General features: G+C 37.7%; 1 protein-coding gene across 2 annotated transcripts in view; it reads left to right on the top strand.

The window, feature by feature from the left end:
* PRKD1 (protein kinase D1) overlaps positions 1–19,107 on the top strand; it is a 330,955-nt gene that overhangs the window by 290,502 nt on the left and 21,346 nt on the right. For both annotated transcript variants that reach the window (XM_047737162.1, XM_047737160.1), the window contains 3 exons: positions 16,461–16,622; positions 17,177–17,275; positions 18,198–18,465. In XM_047737162.1, coding sequence (XP_047593118.1) covers positions 16,461–16,622; positions 17,177–17,275; positions 18,198–18,465 — 529 coding nt within the window. The remainder of the gene's footprint in view (positions 1–16,460; positions 16,623–17,176; positions 17,276–18,197; positions 18,466–19,107) is intronic.

The following is a 19,107-nucleotide window of genomic DNA, read 5'->3' as shown; positions in this document are numbered from 1 at the left end:
CGGGGATGGAGAATGGAGGTTAGAATTCTGACTCACTAACTTATTTGTTCAGAAAAAATACCATGATTGAAGTCAACTGGATGGTGAGCAAGGTTTTCTTTTACTACTCTTGAGGAACAGAATTCTGTCCCTCTGGATATAAAAGTGATTCCTAGAAACATTCGGTATCCTCTGCCTTGTGGTCCCTTACTTACAAAAGCTGGAGTCCTAGTTTATGGCTGTACCTGGAGTTTCACGAGTTCTGCCCTGTCCCCTTCCTCCTGATTCTCCAGAAGCGGCCATATGGGCTGAAGTGACTAATGGCAGAAGTCCTTGCTCATAAAACTCTCCTAGTCCTCTGGTCAAATTCTGATTTGTTTCTGTTATTTGTAGAAAAGTACCTTTGCTTATAGAAGGCTTCAGAATTGTGTAAATAAGGAATATGTGAAACAGTAGAATTCTTTCTTTGTCCCTTTTCTCTTTGCTATATAACCTAGGTCAGAGCTTTCCAAAATCTGATTCAGTCATTACAAAACTAAGCTCTGCAGATACTTTTGAGTAGTTGAAAAATTAAGGCAAGTGTGGATCTTATGGCATAGTCATTGCTTACTTACATCATTTAAAATAGCCTGTTTTCATTAGATGTAAATACCTCATTACTATTATGTTTCAGTAAAATGTTAATTAATGTAGACGTTAAATATTTCATAAAATCCTCAAGGAATCCTACTTGTATTATTATTTTAAAAGTTGTGTCTTGATTTTAAAAAAAGATAGCAAATTTGAATTTTTTTTCTATTCATGTTAGCAAAGTAAGAATAAGAAGATTGTTGCTTTATGATTAGGGATATCACAGAAAACTGACGTTTTACAAGAAGATGACAACTATATGTTACAAAACTTAGAAACTTAAACTTTAAATAATATTGGTAGATTTAATATACTTTCCTAACACGGACTTGTTTGGTCAGAATTACAGCACGAGCAGTTCTGTTTATGATACAATGTGTGAACGCATTTTGGATTTTAAAAAGGACTGAATATAGAATACACAATATAGAAAAAAATACAGAAGAATTTTATAATCCATAAACTAAATGTATCCCCTTACACTTACCTCCAAAATTACCTCTGTTATTCTGGTTTTTCTGTTGTGAGGCACTCCTCTTCCCATTCAAGTCTCTCTTCACTCAAAAGCAAAACAGCAACAACCAAATATGGTCTCGATTTGTCCAGGCTGCCTTGCACAGGTGCATCCAATTCTCCCTTCCATACACTTTAGATGTGTGCTCTCCTCTTCTTTCCATTCTTGTTCATACACTCCCTTGTCTTTGGTTTCCACACCTTTCTAAAACAAAATGCAAGGTCCTTTTGCCACCCCCTTGTTTCCTCCTTCTGCCCACCTAGCACCCTTTGGCTTTTGTCAGTTTTTATCCAACTTGACTAATCTCAGTCCTCATGAGGCATTGGTCATTTGTTCCTCCCGCATTTACAAGATCCCTTTTTTCCTTCCCTGCTAGTTCCTCCAGTCTTCTTCTTGAATTTCTCCTTTCTTTCAGCGAACTGGCCTGTGTTAATGTGGGACTCATTCCCGGAGTGAGGTCTTCCACTTTATTTTTTTTTTTAATTTATTTATTTGATAGGCAGAGATCACAAGTAGGCAGAGAGGCTGAGAGAGAGAGAGGAAGAAGTAGGCTCCCCACTGAGCAGAGAGCCCAATGCGGGGCTCGATCCCAGGACCCTGGGATCATGACCTGAGCCGAAGGCAGAGGCTTTAACCCACTGAGCCACCCAGGCGCCCCAGGTCTTCCACTTTAAATGCATCTTCTGTCATCCCTTCCCAGGTCATTCCTTAATTTATCTTGGAGGCGCTTGAGTCTCATAGTTTTGACGTTAGGACATCTCCACTTTGCTTGGCAATTCTCACCCCATACCAGCCAACCTAAAACCAAACACTTAAACCTCATGTCTTTCCCTGCAAGATACTCTCTCCCTAACTTTGTTTTGCTTTCATTCTTCCAATTGCTAAGGCAAGAACCCTCCTCCTCAATTAAGAAAAATATAAAGTCAATCAACAGTACCTGCTTTAAGTAATAAGTACTTTCTTGCTTCATACAAGGCGATATACTGAGCCTCTGGGCCACGTAAAAATGAATGAAACCTTTCAAGACGTTTATCATCTATCTGGGCAGTCAGGTACAAGTAACTACAAGTCAGGAAGGGTAGTTATGGAAGAATAGTGAAAGGAATCATGGATTATGACTGAGGCCAGGATGCTGGAGTCAGTTCCAAGAGAAATATGGCATTGGTGAAGTCTTGAAAGATTCATGGGTTTTGATAACCAAAGAAATGTTGGAAAGAAATATTAGGCTGAGGGTCTACCTTAGTAAAATAAATATTCTGTGAAAAATGAGTAGAAAAATTTAGATCATTTTAGAAGAGTAGCTTTCAAACATTTTCTGCATGTATCTTCAAAAAGAATTCTGAAAAACTTTGTACCTTGTACCTGGGTTGTATATTTTTAAGATGACAGCTAGAACTATTTTATCACTTAAAGAGTTTTAATTTTGTACTATATTAAAAATACTGATATTTTAAAATAAAGCCATTATATCACTCCTTTCCAAGCATGCATTTGAATCTAATTGTCGTAGACATTTGATTTACTTTACCAGCCATTTAAGAAAATATATGAATGGACTCTTCTTTAACAATATGATTCACAATATTCCTTGTTTTCTTTGAATATATTACACTTTTCCCACAAAATTGTATTCTAATGTAATGTGTTTTTATACTTGAAAGCCTTTTATTGGTCCCCTTTCCTAATTATTTACAGTAAAAATAAGTGTATATTTTAAATTTCTTGATTACAACACTTTAATAAGTGTTTAAAGCATTCTTTTGAGTTCAGTTATCATTACAATTATTAGTAAAAACTTTATTCCGTAAAATTTTATCTATACTTGTTAAACATAAAAATACAATGTTACTGAAAGTTCACTATTGAGATTGATTTTTTAATTTAGTTCATAAATTGCCATGTGAATATTACTTGTTTGAATTAGAATTCAGCAACCATTTTCTTTCTTTTTTTAAAACTATAGGAGCCAAGTTAAAAGCTCAAACAAACAAAAACAGTGATTTATCTTCAGAAACTCATTTCAGCCCTCTCTCTGCTAATAAATCTATTAAATCTCTAATTTTGATGAAAGTATGAATTAGAAACTAAATTGCAGATGAAATGATTTCCATGTAGAATCATTCATTTCAGACTGGCACAGTATTTCAAATTTTCTCTCTACTTTTTCTCCCCATGGCAAGGCACTCTAGTAATATTTGGAGTGAGTAAGAAGCATCCGTAGAAAGGAAGAAAAATTATTATGAAAGGAAACATGGGAGTGGAGAATTTGAGAACTACACAGATATTTTCAGCTCTGTATTAGCAGTTATTTGTAGACTGGTCTGATTTGTTCATTCATTCCTCATATATTATTGAATGCCCACCATGTTCTAGGCAGTAAGGTACGGATATAAACAAAACAGATTTTCTTGAAACTATATAAACAAAACGGATTTTCCTAAAACTATGCTCTGCTCACATATCTCTTAAAAATCTTTCTGTTCCCCAAGAGTATGCCTACTTGGTTAGGAGACTGCTTGTGGTGGGACATAGTGTGCAGTAAAACCAGGAAATGGCTTTCATGTGAGTTCATGGAGAACCTTAGATATTGTGCCAAGTTGATTGGATTGTAGTATGCTTGGGTGATTGTAAATTATTGAAATGTTTTGAAAAAATGTTATGATCAAATTAGCATTTGGAGATGGCATATTATAGAGAAAAATGTCTAAAGACAAAAAAACCTTGTTGGAGACTATTTGCTATTTTCAGCTGGTAGTGACAAAGTACCCCAGTTCCTCTTCTTTCTTGCTATGTTGTTATATTGGCTTCATCCTTAACATTTCTGTTGGCACTAGTCTAGACCATATTTTTTTTTCTTTTTTAAGACTTTATTTATTTATTTTTCAGAGAGAGAGAGAGCACAAACAGGAGGAGTGGCAGGCAGAGGGAGAAGCAGGCTCCTCACTGAAAAAGGAACCCAGTGTGGGACTCAATCCCAGGACCCTGGGATCATGACCTGAGCTGAAGGCAGACACTTAACCAACTGACCCACCCAGGCATCCCTTGACCAGACTTTTAAATTCATGACTTGATTACTGCCATGGGTGATATTCTGATAGTTTGGTTCCCCACTCCCATGACCCCACTCTCTCATCATCTTGCTGACCCTGCCTTTTCCCCTGGTCCATCCTGAAGATCATAGTCAGATGAGTCTTTAGTGGGTTTCCATCCTGTCCCTCCCTAGCTTAGTTTTCTTATTTCATCAAATCCATTTTTAGCATTGTGCATTAATCATGCTGGACCTTAACACTCCTGTTCAACTGAGTCCTTCATTTCTCTTCAAGTTACTATTCTTTTCATACTCTTAACCTCTGGCCATTGGTCAGTTTTTAATTCCAAGCCTGGATGCCCATGTTGGTTTCCTTTGTTTATCCACATTTGATTGATCTTTGAGATGTATCAGTCCTTTCTGACTGTCTTATGCTCTCTTCCATATCTCCTGTTACGTATGGTTTCTAGTCTTCATATAAAGCAGTAATACTTATCAAATACTTCTTATTTCATAATTAGATTATAAAAAATGTGAAGTTCTCAACAACACCTCGTTTTCAGTTCCCACAATGCCTAGCATAGTTGTAAAAACATTACAAGTAATAGGTTAATGTTTGATAAAATTGTCTTAAATCGCATACTGTACTAAACTTTCAGGGCCTTTGTTATAAAACCTTTTGCATGAATCATTAAATTTTAGGCTCTCATTAGAAAATTGTGGTATTTGATGAGGGGGGAGAGTTTGTAGAATAGCTGTTAATTGTTCCAGATGTTATAGGCTGTCTCAAAAGCTGGATCCTGGGGGAGAAATTGGGCTTTGGGTGCAAAAGAAGTCAGAGAATATGTCAGGGCAATACCTTTAAAGACAGAGGAACCTCAGAACTGAGAGGGGATTTGGTAACATAGAACTACAATGTGGTGGTGGTACATGGGTTTAGAAATGAGAATAGAAATAGAAATAGAATGAGCTGTATGGGAAGTCCTGCCAGTCAGGAAAATAAGGAGTCATCAAGGCAGCTTGTCAAGATGGATGTCGTAACAGGCAGAAGGAGCACTGAGAAGACTGACCACAGGCAGCATTCAGAAAACCAGACAATATGCCGAGATGGGTTGTGAAATCACAGTGAGGAGGCTTAAGTGGCACAGTGCCTGAAGCATCCCTGTTAGGAACCCAGTCCTAAATGGATTTGAGTCCACAGAAAAAATTAAGGCGATGTGTAATACAGCATTTAAAAAACATGAGTTCTGGAATCAGATGCCTGGTTTCAAAGCTCAGACTTTTAATTTAAGAATTCTTAGGAGCTTGGATAAGTTACTTGCACTGTCTAAGCCTCAGTTTCCTTCTCTGGAAAACCTCATAGAGATGTTGTGAGACTCAGATGTGATAATTTTGTGAAACTCTTATCAGTGCCTGGCAGATAGGAAAGATTCCAAACTTACTAAAGTAGTATTAGCATTGCCACACTAGACTGTAAAGTCTAGCTTCTAGAAACCGGTTCCAATAACTTGCTGGTGAATTCCCTAAGTAAAGAACCTTAAAACATATTGTTTCATCATAACAAAGAACATGGTTGACTCAAAGTCTAGACTCAGGCTGAAACATACCTTAACATATGCCTGGCCCCTGAAGGGCCTTAGTAAATATTTATTGAACAAATTATATCACCCTGAAGAAGCCCAGGGAATACAGAATTGCAGAGCATGCCAATAAGATAATAAACAATTCTTTATCATTTGTCTAAAAACATGGCAATTTGTCTTCATTGAACAAGATGAAATATATATATATATTTTTAAGATTTTATTTATTTATTTGACAGAGGGATAGAGAGAGAGCACAAGTAAGCAGAACAGCAGGCAGAGGGAGAGAGAGAAGCAGGCTCTCTGCTATGCAGGGAGCCTGATGCGGGGCTCAATCCCAGGATGCTGGCATCATGACCTGAGCCGAAGGCAGCCACTTAACCAACTGAGCCACCCAGGCGTCCCAGAAATACATATCTTATAAGTAAGTGGCTTTGTTCTCTTAGTCTAGAAAGATGATCAGGAGGTGGAGAAGAAATGATCATGATAGAAAAGCAGAGAATAGTATTGCTAAGTGTGAGTGGGAAAATGAAAAGTTTTGCAAACTGGTGATTTTTTTCAGAAAAATCATGAAGGAGCCAATTTTTCTTTCTCTAGAGAACAATTTGCAAAATTTGACTTTTTCTTTAAGTGTGTAGGGAAGGATTAGTTTATACTTCTGTCAATTCATTTAGTATGTTTGTTTATTATATTTCTTCAAATATTTCCTCATATTTTATTGCATGAAGAATTTTCATGAAATTGTTTCTTCAAATAAGACATGTTTTGCAGCTCTAAGGTAATCTTGTTATCTTCTGCATGTTCCAAAAAATGAAGCCCAATGATAAGGTTTATATGTATCTAAAATAGAGGCAAAAAAGAAACAAACATCTATTATAAGAAAAGGAAAAGGAACTTAGAAATTTTTCCAAATAGATATTCTTCAGTAAGAAGTTAGTCATAGTGAAAACTTAGTGTCAAAAAGCCAGGTTCCAAGTCAAAACTATTCCCTTTTGGAGGGTGTGGGGGAAATCGTTTTAAACTTTGCTTTCCTTAATTATGAGTTGGAGTTCATCTGACTTGCTGTACTTGGTTTGCAAGAATGCTTTGGAGAACTAACTAAGTTAAATAATATATAAAGTGTTTTTTAAATCAGTGTTTCCCATCATATTTTTGGAAGAACACTAGTCTTTTGAGTTTCTTCATGGAAGGAGATGGGAGTCAAGTTTCCCTCATTAGACAGTTTAGAAAATGCTGTCTATGATATCCATGTCTTGAAGGTGAATACAGTCTTTTCACTTATAAAAGCCCCATAATTAAGAACTTATTTAATTTTGAGAATATGCCAATTAAACAACTTTTGCCTTAGAAATTTTACACAAATGTGAAATATCACCAATTGACCTTTTTGCACATAACATTCTATCTTCTATTCCTGTCCAGTAGACCCTATATACTCGCTCCACTTCCCATTATCTGATATATAAGACATCAGAAGGATTATGTATCTGCACAGATCACTTAACGCCATAATAGAATGTAATACTTTCTGGAGTGCTGGCATCTAAATATAGAAGCTGGGCTACAGAGATATGATTTGTTAAAAATTACACTTTAAATCTAACACTAAGACTAGATGGGATTTATGCATTCATGTCTCTAGCCAGATAGATTAACAGGAAATAAAAAAAGTATTCCAGATGTGTCTCCATTGCTATGCATTTGATAGCAGATTGGAAAAAAAAATCCAGATATTTGAGCTGTTTTTCAGCTTTGATATACAATAAACACATCTTGATTTTCAAATTCCAATTTTTCTATTTTAACAACCATAATTTAAATCTTGCCTTTCCCCTAAATACAAACTGAGTAATAGCATGGAAGAAGGGGGGGGGGTCATATTTTATGGGTGAAATGTTACTAACACTGATTTTTTTTGAAGGTATTGATCAGTCGTTAATTTTCTGTCTTTGAATTCTTTGTTGTTGGCTCTCAAATATCAACACTTTTTTACCTAGTCAACTTGAAATTCTGGACTTAGTTAGGGGTCAAAGGGTAGGCTCCGGAATACGGACAAGATTCTGTCTACTGAGGGCCTGTCCCAAGTTTTCCTGATAGAAATCACTCTTCCTCCCCCCAAAATTACAGTATCAAATTCACCCATATATAAACATTAATTTCAGTGAAACCTCAGTGTATCAGTCCAGAAGACAGACTTAGAACATCTAGATTTGGTTGTTGTTGTTTTTTTTAAATCTTCCATATACCTCTAATTTGAAGGATTCCTGGTGATGGATGGAAAATATCACATATCTTTGTACTATTTCTACCTGAAAAGAAGTCAAAAAAAGCTTGAAACAATATAAGAGAAGATGACAGGAGGGTTTGTTTGTTTTTTTAAGCATTGTTTTATATATACTCCCTCTCAGTCCCCTCCCCCCCCTTAGCTTCTTCAATTATAGGGAAAGGGGAGGACTCATTATTATCATGTGTTTGCAGCAACCCTGGATCCAAAGCTAGACTGAAGCTTTTCCAGATTTGATAAAGAGAAGAATGACTCAGAGATGTGTGGATAGGCTTATGGGTGTACATGAATACAAAATCGTGCATCAGACCTCAGCTGATTTTCTTGCTGTGCAAATATTGAATTCGTCCTTTTTATTTTTCTTTTCTTTTTATTTCTTGGGCCAGTATTACTTAATAGAATCCCTAAGACTTAAAGCTCTTTAAGATGTTGTTGTCAACTGTTCATTACAAGCTAGCCACCTGCAAGTTGACTGTTTCGAGAGCCAGGCATGATACAGGTGTATCTCTTGTTTTTAGCAGTTAATGAAGAGGCTTCAACTTAGTGTTTTTCTCACAAAATTTTACTGTATGAAACTGGCATTAATCTGTGCTAACTACTGCTACAACAAAAGTAAATTACTTTCCAGTTGTGATGGATGGTATGAGCAGACAGACAACTCTTACCAAAACTTATATGAAGGTCTCTGAGTTCCGGGAATCCAGTGGGTTACGTTTGATTGTGGCCCCATTGATCTAAATGTCAGCCAGTGACATCTGTATACAAGAGGGTGGATTGTTTTATCAGGTCTTACAGCTGAAGTAATATTGTGTGCATTTATTCCTCTGACATGTTAGTTTTATCTTGTTCTAGGTTATTATCAATGTACCTTTATAAAAGTTTGCAGATGAAGTTTGCCAAAAATGCTAAAAGATAACTACTTATAGTAGGAGCTCATTTAAACTATAGACCTTCTGCCAGCTGAGCATGAAATGGCCACACATTTACACACAACAACCAGGTGATCTCATTCTCACCTGAGACCAGGAGGGCCTTCACCTAGTGTGACACAGCCCTCACTTAGTTGACCTCAGAGCACATGCATCTCTGCCATCACTGAGGTCTAAGAACACAGTGAGGGGAAGGATGGCGGTGGATACACTAGAAGGTGCAAGTTTGTGGCAGTTCACACTTACCCTTAGCCTCTGTTAGATGAAAAGCAAAAGGAAATCTTCTTTGCTGCCACTTACTATAAACTCTCAGGTATCAAACTAGAGAGAAAAATGTGATCCAGATCTTTTTAAAATCACCGAAAATCTGCCTAATAATATCAGTTAACCTTTACTATGTACCAGGCATTATTTCAAGGATTTTATACACATTAAATAATTAAGTCCTAGTCACATTTCAGATTTAGGCACATTATTATGCCATTTTACATACAAAGAAATGGAAGTCAAGAGCTGGGAAATCAGAGCTCCAATACACTCTGGCAGTCTGTCTCCAAGGACTGTACTCCTAAAATTATGTTCCACACCTTGAGACTTTCCTTGTAGTCATGCCTGCTGCCGGCTAAAGCAAAAATGGAGAAAGAGAAGGGAGTCCAAAAGTCTTCACTACACAAGAAGGCGGAAGTGCAGTGATCCTTATTATCTGAAAAGTCCATTTTCATTGCATTACTTCTCATCCTCAGGACAATAATGAAATCCTAGGAAATTTGGTTTTCATAACTCATATACCCAGGGGGAGTGGGGGTTGGCATGGAGGGAAAGGGATAATTTAAAAGGAACGTCATGATGGTGGCCTTCAGCTGCTGCTCCTTTGCTTCTCTCTTGCTGATGACTCTTGCCTAGTGGCCTTTGAGAATTAGCTGAAACTATGAATATCTCCTTATTGAGAATCAGATATAAAATAAATACAAATCACCCAAATAGCAGGAAAATTATGGGTTTCTTCCTACCAAAGATGCTGAAGTGTTTACCTGAGCAGTGACCAAAATTTGTATATTTTGAAGGAGTGAATGTCTTTGTCATTCCCTTGAGACTTCAGAAAATCATTTTTCAATTCACGCCAGTGGTGGCATCTCTGATATTAGTCATTATCAGAATCCTGAGATTGCTTACTAGCAGGTTCAGGTGAACTTACAATGAAAAATTCATGTACAGTATTCCTATATGAAGAGAAGATATCAGCATATATCATATCTGATGCAAAATGTGCTGATTAAATGTCAGACATGCATTATCATCTCTTCAATAAAATCATTTAAATCCTAAAGAATGTTAGCTATATACTAAAAAGTAAGGAGATCTAGGAACTTGTCTTTCAGTCAAATTTACAGATTTGCACTGGGCATTTAATACATACCAGGTACTAGGGTTATACTGACTAGGAATATAACTGATAAAATCTAGGCCTTATGGTGCTTGTAGTCTTGTAGGTAAGATGCACAAGTTTACTGGTTACCGAGTATGATATGTTAACTGTTCTGAAAAAGAATTTATCAAGGATTGAGGAAAGAGGATTAGAGAGACATCCAAGTCAAACTGTGGGGGTCAATGAAAGCTGCCTGACCACTAAATATTCAGACCAGCCAAAATGGTCTGGTTCAGGCTGAGAGAAAGTATGTATGAAAGTGTAGAAAGGAGAGAGAGAGAGTGATACTTGTTCTGAAAATAGTTTACTATGGCTAGAGAGAAGGGTAGATATGTAGAAGAAGAAAAGAAGCTGTGGAAATATTGGGGTGGAGGGCGGATAACTAGTTGATGGTGAAGGGTCCTTGTGCCACGCTAATGGGGTACATCTACTCCTAAAGTTGGTGGTGATTCCCTTTGAACTGGAAGTAAGATGGAACGATCAGAATCACAGTGGCAGCCCTTTGAAGAGTGGGCTGGAGGAGAGCAAGACCTAAGATGAGATTGCTTGGGAGGCTGTGGCCCATCTCGAGGAAAGAAATAAGGCTCAAACCAAGGCATTGATGGTTAGGATGAAGGTGAGGCATCACTGTGAGAGAAATTAAGGGGATGAGCTCTAAAACTTTCAGAGACCAGGTGGTTGTTAGAAGTGAGAGGGAAGGGAATGTTTAGGGTGACTCAGGTTTCTTTCTTTTTCTTTCTTTCTTTCTTCCTTCCTTTCTTTCTTTCTTTCTTTCTTTCTTTCTTTCTTTCTTTCTTTTTTTTAAACCTACAGCATTTTATTTTATTTTAAGATTTTTATTTATTTATTTGACAGACAGAGATCACAAGTAGGCAGACAAGCAGGCAGAGAGAGAGGAAGGGAAGCAGGCTCTCAGCTGAGCAGAGAGCCTGATGCGGGGCTCCATCCCAGAACTCCAGGATCATGACCTGAGCTGAAGGCAGAGGCTTTAACCTACTGAGCCACCCAGGCACCCCGTGACTCAGGTTTCTGACCTAGATGATAGGCCATTTACCAAGAGAGGAAACACCAGAAGAGTAAGTTTGGATGGAAAGACACTGATCCCATTGTTGGCATCATTCATTTACATGAACAAACCTAAAGGACACTTGGATAAGATTCTGGAATTTAGGAGAGAAAGCAAAGTAAAGAAGAGCTTTACTTACCATTTTGTTACTAGGTTTACTGAGTCTTCTTATAATCATCTGCTTTCTACATTCACGTTTATAGCATCTCTCTGAGAATTATATGCTATTTCCCCTTTATAAGACATCAAAAGATGGTGATTTCAAGAGGCCTTAAATGAAGTGTGAATTGAAAAAGAATGTGATTGGAAAATGGATAAGAAAGTGTTCTCTTCTCTCAACCCTGGCAAACGGGCAGTAATGAGGAGTAACAAAGCCATTGCCACAGTGCTTTACTTCTGAGAAAGGCACCTCACGTCCCCACCAATGCCACTGTGCAATAGCACATGCTTCCTTCTGTTTGGCATGCCATTTAGAATTTAGACCTTGGTAAAAAAATAAAAAAATAAAAAAATAAAATCTTATAAAAAATAGAATTTAGACCTTGGACTCATCACTGTTAAGTTTATATCTCTCTGTCTCATTATGAACTAAGTCATTCAGATGTTTAATAGGAAAGTAGGCAGAAGTCCCCATATTAAGGCTGTATTGCTCCTAAATAACCTGTTAAAAAGATAAGTTGATTCTAATTCTCCCCTTTCCTCCCTCTCATATGTTTGAATATAATAATCCTGAAGGCAGGATAAAGAGGGGGAAAACATGACACCTTTAACTTATCACAGCTAAATATTTGGAATGAATACTCAACTTCAGAGTTGAATATTAAAATAAAGCAACACTATTAGAATTAAAGAATTTAAGTACTAATGAAATATTGCTTAACATGAATCCAAAAAAATATAGAATAGAATGTATGCATACACTAAAAATGTTAGTTATATCCTTCTTTTTTTTTTAGATAAAATATTGTAACTTTTATAAAAACTTTTGCTTTTAGTGATGAGTTTCCATTGATTACATAAGAATTTTCTAGGCAACTTGAATAAGGAAAATTTTTGTCTCGATCTCCAAATGGTATTTCCTCCAGAATTCAGAATAATTTATATTCACCCCATGGATATGTCATCAATCTGTTAAGTGTGAATGGACACTATTCTTTCCTGTACTTGACCAAATGTTTCATTTCCTGAAAATTAAGTTACTTAAATGCAACAAACAGATGGCCAGAGAGTCCAGTAGTAGATTATTCTGCCATGAAATTTATTATCTGAATTCCGAAGGTAGGCCTGAGAAGTTAGCACAATTCGTTCTGAACACAGACCAGTCTGTCATAGTGTTGTGGTCATCAAGCCACTTTTAAGTTAATTCAGTTACTTTGGATATTAGTAGGAAAAATTGAAAAGCTATTTCATATTTTATATAGAAGAGTAAAATTGTGAGCAAGTGACATGGACTACTTGGGTTGAAGCTTATCTTAGAGTTACCCTTAAGGAATTAAAAAGGTAATATGAATTATAATAGAATATAATGCCTTGAATTTTTTTTTTTTATTTCCAGTCTCCAAATATTATCTTCTCTAGAGTAGAGAAGTATTCATCAGTATAGTATGGAGAATGTGGATAAATAAGGCATGATTCTTTCTATTCTTTTTTCTTTTGTTACTGCCAAATACAAAAACAAGTTTGGTCATTTGGTTCAATGCAAAAAATATAGCTTATGAGTAAGCATCTATGATGGCCTTGTCTCAGCTATACATGATAATCTTTTAAAATGTCAACTTGTTATATATCAGCTCTGCAGGGGGAAATAAAAAGTGATTTTCCTCTTGGAAAGATTTTTCAACTACCACTCAATCTTCTCTTTAGCCAACCTATAAAGCATAAAGGTTTTTATAAAAGAGCAAGGGCCAAGTGCAGCAAACGTATTAGTCTAAACTTTTCTAAAACATCTCCTTACCAGTTGTGTATACATGACTTTTAGTTCAGTGTTACTGAATTTTTTATAAATCTATATACCTAACTATAAAATCATTTATTAAAAATAAAAAAATTTTCCCTATCCTTTTCATAAAGATGTTAGTAGGGGACGTTTCAGAGTCCTTCAGAGTTTATAGATTTTTAAGTAAACTTAACAAGATAGTTGACAGTGAACAATCTCATTAGTCTGTTCCATACTTTTGGCCTAAAACGTTCTGGGAATACACCAAAGAGATAAGCCCATTTAAGTCTTCACCTCTATGTAGGGGCTCCTTAAATCATGTTGTAGAATAGGGAAAAGGAAAAAAGAAATACTGACATAGGGCATTAGTACTTTTAAGACCTCACTTACTTAGAGGAATGCAAGTAGAAGCACATGAGAAACCACATTGCATTTATATTTGGATAATATTTGGTAGGAGAGCTTCCTGGCCATTTCCTGACTTCCTCTTCTCCCCTGTCCTTCCTGTGCCCCTTTACATTGATCTTCATACTTCAATTTTCCTGGGTCTACACGGGAGACCCCTTGCCTTGCTATCTTCTGTTGGTCTCTTGCTTTCCTATTCATTTTTCCTGCTCCTCACTCAGTCAACAAGGCCTTGGTCATTTAAGAAAGCAAAACTCAGAGATGCATGCGTGGTTCAGTGGGTTAAGCATCAGCCTTCGGCTCAGGTCATGATCTTCAGGTCCTGGAACTGGGCCTCGAATCGGGCTCCCTGCTCAGCGGGAAGTCTGCTTCTCCCTCTCCCTCTGCCTGCCACTCCCCTTGCTTGTGCTCTCTCTGTCTCTCTCTCTCTCGAATGAATAAATATAATCTTTAAAAAAAAAGAAAGAAAGAAAGAAAGCCAAACTCTTCAGAATACTGCTTAAATGCTTAAAGTTAGAATAAATTGAAAAAAGAAGCAGTTCAGAAGATAGTCACAGAGGAAGGTATACTTAGCACATTTCACAGTGGACTTGCCCCAGAAGAAGAATAACCCAGGCAGGACTCTCATATGACTCTTTTTTTTTTTTTTTTTTAAGATTCTATTTATTTATTTGAGAGAGAGAAACACAGCGAGAAAGGGAACACAAGCAAGGGTTGTGGGAGAGGAAGAAGCAGACTTCCCGCTGAGCAGGGAACTTGATGCGGGGCTCGATCCTAGGACCCTGGGATCATGACCTGAGCCATAGGGAGATGCTTAACAACTGAGCCACCCAGGCACCCCTCTCATGTCATTCTTAGACCATTTACTGTCATCATTGATTTAAAAGAGGATAGCTGAAATGCCCGGATACCCCAGAGGCTAGTGATCTTTCCACCTGGTGTGGCTTCTGGATCCAGGAAGTGGATCCAAGACCATGTGACAGCCTGGGCATGGGTTCAGTTACGAGCAGTGCTATCATTGGTCTTCCATAATGCGTATCAAATGCATCCATGGAGTCATTTGTTAGCATCTCCTACTTAACGATCTGGCACCCCCATGCTGGCCAAAGCCCCACCAGCTGTCCAGTCTTATTTGTAATCAGTCAGGACAAATAAAGTAGCAGTTTTGGTCATCTCATCCGCACCCCCCACACCCATGTGCTTCAGCTCTGACTCTGGAGGCCTAGTCTATCCTGAAGTAGCCAGTTTTGACCAGTTAACAGTGTGACAGTTTCAAGGACAGTGACTCCAGCCCTCTGGAGGTGAAAGGCTTTGGGGTAGAGGTATAGACATCTGCTCAGACCACATTCAGAAACTTGTTATTCCCTGACCACATTAATGGTGACAGGATTGGGCACCAAGGCACCAAAATCCAAAAGATCCATCAGATGTATGAGGTAGAGATCAACATGGCCCAAGTAGGGGCAGGGCATCCTGAGAAACAGGTTATCATCATGGGAGCTTCTGCCAGCCTCCGTATCCAGTTCACACCAGGCTCTCCTTGCCCATGGGCAGAAGGAGGACGGCAATGGTGCAGACTCACCTGTGGTCCCTTCTGCTGCTCACCAGCCAGTATCCATCTGTGAGGTCTAAATAGCAAGGTGTCTGCAGTTTCAAGAAGTTTGTGAGAATTTCATTTTACGTGCACTTTTATCCCTGATGGAGAATTTTTTTCTAAAATCATTTATTTATTTTTTCTCTGTTCAGCTGTTAGTGCATTTCAGTGAGTCCCTGATTTTTTTTCTTCAGGTAGTTTATGTTCACGATGATTTTTTCTTTCTGTTTCTCATTGAAATGTAAGTGGAATGTATAAGAGTTCTTTAATGTTAGGATTTTGTTGTTGTTGTTGTGCCCAGAAGAAAAATAAGATAAAGGTCAGATGATCGAAGGCTTTGTTGATGACCCCACAGCCACATTCCGACTGAAGCATCCTCCTATGGGCCCATCTAATGTTAAGAGTAATTTTACTTGATATATGTGACAATTAACATGTCAAGCCAAATGCAGCCTCTCATGAGCCATTGCTTTATTGTGGAAATATTTATTGAGTGCTTGAGAACCACACAGGACAACCACATAGCACGGGGTACCAAACAGAACGTGAGCTCAATTTTTTTTTTTTTTTTTCACGGTTTTCCTGGCAGTCTTCACTCTGTGTGAGAGCATTGATAGCAGAGTGGTTCCGAAAGGTTTATGACTAATGTGCTTCTTCAGTGCCGTCAGATGTGCTACAAGTACAGATTTCATCTTGTCAACGTTAACTTTCTATCAAGGGTGTAGAGATGGCCTGGTATGCTTATTTAGGGTGGTGTGCTTAATATTGGAGATGATCCTGCGAAATTCAGATTTCTCAATATGGCATTCTAATTAAAACCTAATTAGCAATTCACTGTGCTGGAACTTAGGTTTTTCAGCGTAGAAAAAAATAATTTCACTCTGCATAGAAAGTAAAGATATATTCTTTTGGTGACATTAGAATTTCAAAAATATAAGGCAGCACATGTGGAATTCAGAAATGTTAAGAATCCAAAGTGTGGGTTTCTCCATAGCTTTAAGCTTGAACAGTTTTATATAATCAGTGAGCTTGCCAAACAGTATCAAAAAACTCATTTTCTTCAAGTGCTTTATTTATCTTTAATAGAACCTTCATCACCCTGGTGTTGTAAATTTGGAGTGTATGTTTGAGACGCCTGAAAGAGTGTTTGTTGTTATGGAAAAACTCCATGGAGACATGTTGGAGATGATCTTGTCAAGTGAAAAGGGCAGGTTGCCAGAGCACATAACGAAGTTTTTAATTACTCAGGTAAGAAATCAATTAGAGGCAGAAAAAAAAAGATAATATTCAATATCAAATGTTACCACTATTTTACTGCAGCTTCCTAGCCTTGTTTAGTCCCCGAGTCCCAAGTCTGACTTACACTCAGAAAGGTGGCAGGGGGTTTATTGTATTATTTTATTTTTATCTGTGGTCTCCAGAATCCAGCGTACCAAGGGAGTCATGCGTGTGCAGGCCCTTGTATTAAAACTACTCATGAAACTTTCAGTTGCACAGTGGCTGAGTCCTGGTTCTTTGAAATGACTCAAGAATGGTTACCCCTGGAATCTAGTCCTGACATCTGTTATCTACACCTGTCTTGGTTGCTGTATCAATACCATAATAGGCTCCTCTTTCCACTGACGTTTCCTTAGAAACCTGCCATGTGAATTTAGCTCATTTCCGTGTCTTGCGTATAAAGAGGCTTAACTGTTCACTGTGGGTTTTCTCGTGGCCCCTCCAATTTATGTCCTAGTGAAAAACATTTTGAAATAAACTCATAGACCAAAATAAGATTATCTTGATGATTTTCTTCTCTCTAGATACTTGTGGCTCTGCGGCATCTTCACTTTAAAAATATCGTTCACTGTGACCTCAAACCAGAAAACGTGTTGCTGGCATCGGCAGATCCTTTCCCCCAGGCAAGTCTGAAAGCCTCTCTCAGCAAAGCCAGCTGACGGCAGCACCAGTACTGGCTCCCCTGTGATATTTTTTTTCTCAAAAGCTTTATTTGTTTCACGTTTTACCTGTTCCTTTTCATCCCCTTGCTTCCTTCTTAGATCTTGGGGACTACGGCTTTGTTACTCTGGCTTCTCGGTTCAGCCTCCCCCAGTGCAACAATGAGCCTTTTCCTGTGCTCATTCAGCGGCCAATGTAGGCACAGCCTGCAGCAGGGGCAGCCGCAGGCCAGTGCTGAAAGCTGGGGCCAGAGAGGGTGGAGAACACTTCCCAGGGACTTATTTAAGTTCAGCATTGTTCTGAGGGACAAGGACAAACATTTCTGGTTTTCCTCATCTCAGAGGATAGAAAACTACTGCCCATCTCCCCAGGGAATCTTCTATCTGACATGACCTAAGGCAACTGTCCACCTTGCTTCCCTGACATCTTCAGGTCCTGTCTAGGTTCCCATGCAGACCTGAGTTTGAGGATTACTGTAGGTAACATGACAGGTCCCTGTGCTGATCCCTCAACCTTTATTTATAATAAGCCCTTGTGTTCAATCTGTCACTTCCAGATTTGTGTGATGTCTTTCTGCCTGCTAAAAGAGTACTACCCACTTCTGAGTATACATATTTTCACATTTATCTCTTGGTTTTGGGGGGAAGGAAGGGTGAATGTTTAGATAATTTTTTTTTTTATGAATGAAAATATACTTTTGTACCAGTACTTCAGCCATGGACTTCAAGTATATAAAATAGAAAGTAGCTGTTACTTCTGTCATGCATGAGAAGTCTATATGAGATATGCAAAGTATTCTAATTGTCTTTGGTAGACCTGGGCTAAGACACACATAGACACACAATCTGTGACCTTACCATTTTTGTAAACCATTATTACCAACAGGTGAAACTTTGTGACTTCGGTTTTGCCCGGATCATTGGAGAAAAATCTTTCCGGAGGTCAGTGGTGGGGACCCCAGCTTACCTGGCTCCTGAGGTTCTGAGGAACAAAGGCTATAACCGCTCTCTAGACATGTGGTCTGTTGGAGTCATCATCTATGTAAGCCTAAGTGGCACTTTCCCTTTTAATGAAGATGAAGACATACACGACCAAATCCAGAACGCAGCTTTCATGTATCCACCAAATCCCTGGAAGGAAATCTCTCATGAAGGTACTATCTGCCGTTCATAAATGCTAGTGGTTTAATGCTTCAATGTTATACTATTAATTCAATTGTGAATTACTAAATTGTTAAATGCTCATTGTAAATTGTCCACTGGAGTAGAGGCATAAATTAAGGTGGATTGGGAAGGAGTAAAGGAAATGGAGACCAAAAACATCTCTGATGAAGTGTACATATTTTATAGAGAAATTGAGTGATACATATTAAGAGGTAAATGAAACAAAAAAACATAATATTTTGGCATATTGCCTTAGAACTTATAAACATTATAGAGATTACTATTCAGAGTAATTTTTACTAACCATATACTTGTTTCTGTATTAAGCACTTAAATCTCTTATGGACACAAGAACTTTGATAGTGATATTTTAATTATCATATTATATATTAGTATGTCAGTCCTTTGTGTGCTGATTTCCTTCATGTGACATTAGAATATATATGGCATCTTCTTTAGGCATTTCCCTGGTATCCTATTTTTAGGTTGTTCCTTTTTGATCCTTATATATATAATTTCTATGTGTATCTCTGATTGATTTCTTTAGGTTAGATTGCCTTGGCAATGTTGCATTATTTAAAGTTAAATTCTTAAAAAATCTTTCCTTTTTAAAGAGAGAGAGTTTTAAAGTG

Source organism: Lutra lutra, chromosome 7 (genome assembly GCF_902655055.1).
Source record: "Lutra lutra chromosome 7, mLutLut1.2, whole genome shotgun sequence".
Taxonomy (NCBI): domain Eukaryota; kingdom Metazoa; phylum Chordata; class Mammalia; order Carnivora; family Mustelidae; genus Lutra; species Lutra lutra.
This window is presented reverse-complemented; position numbering and strand designations above follow the sequence as displayed.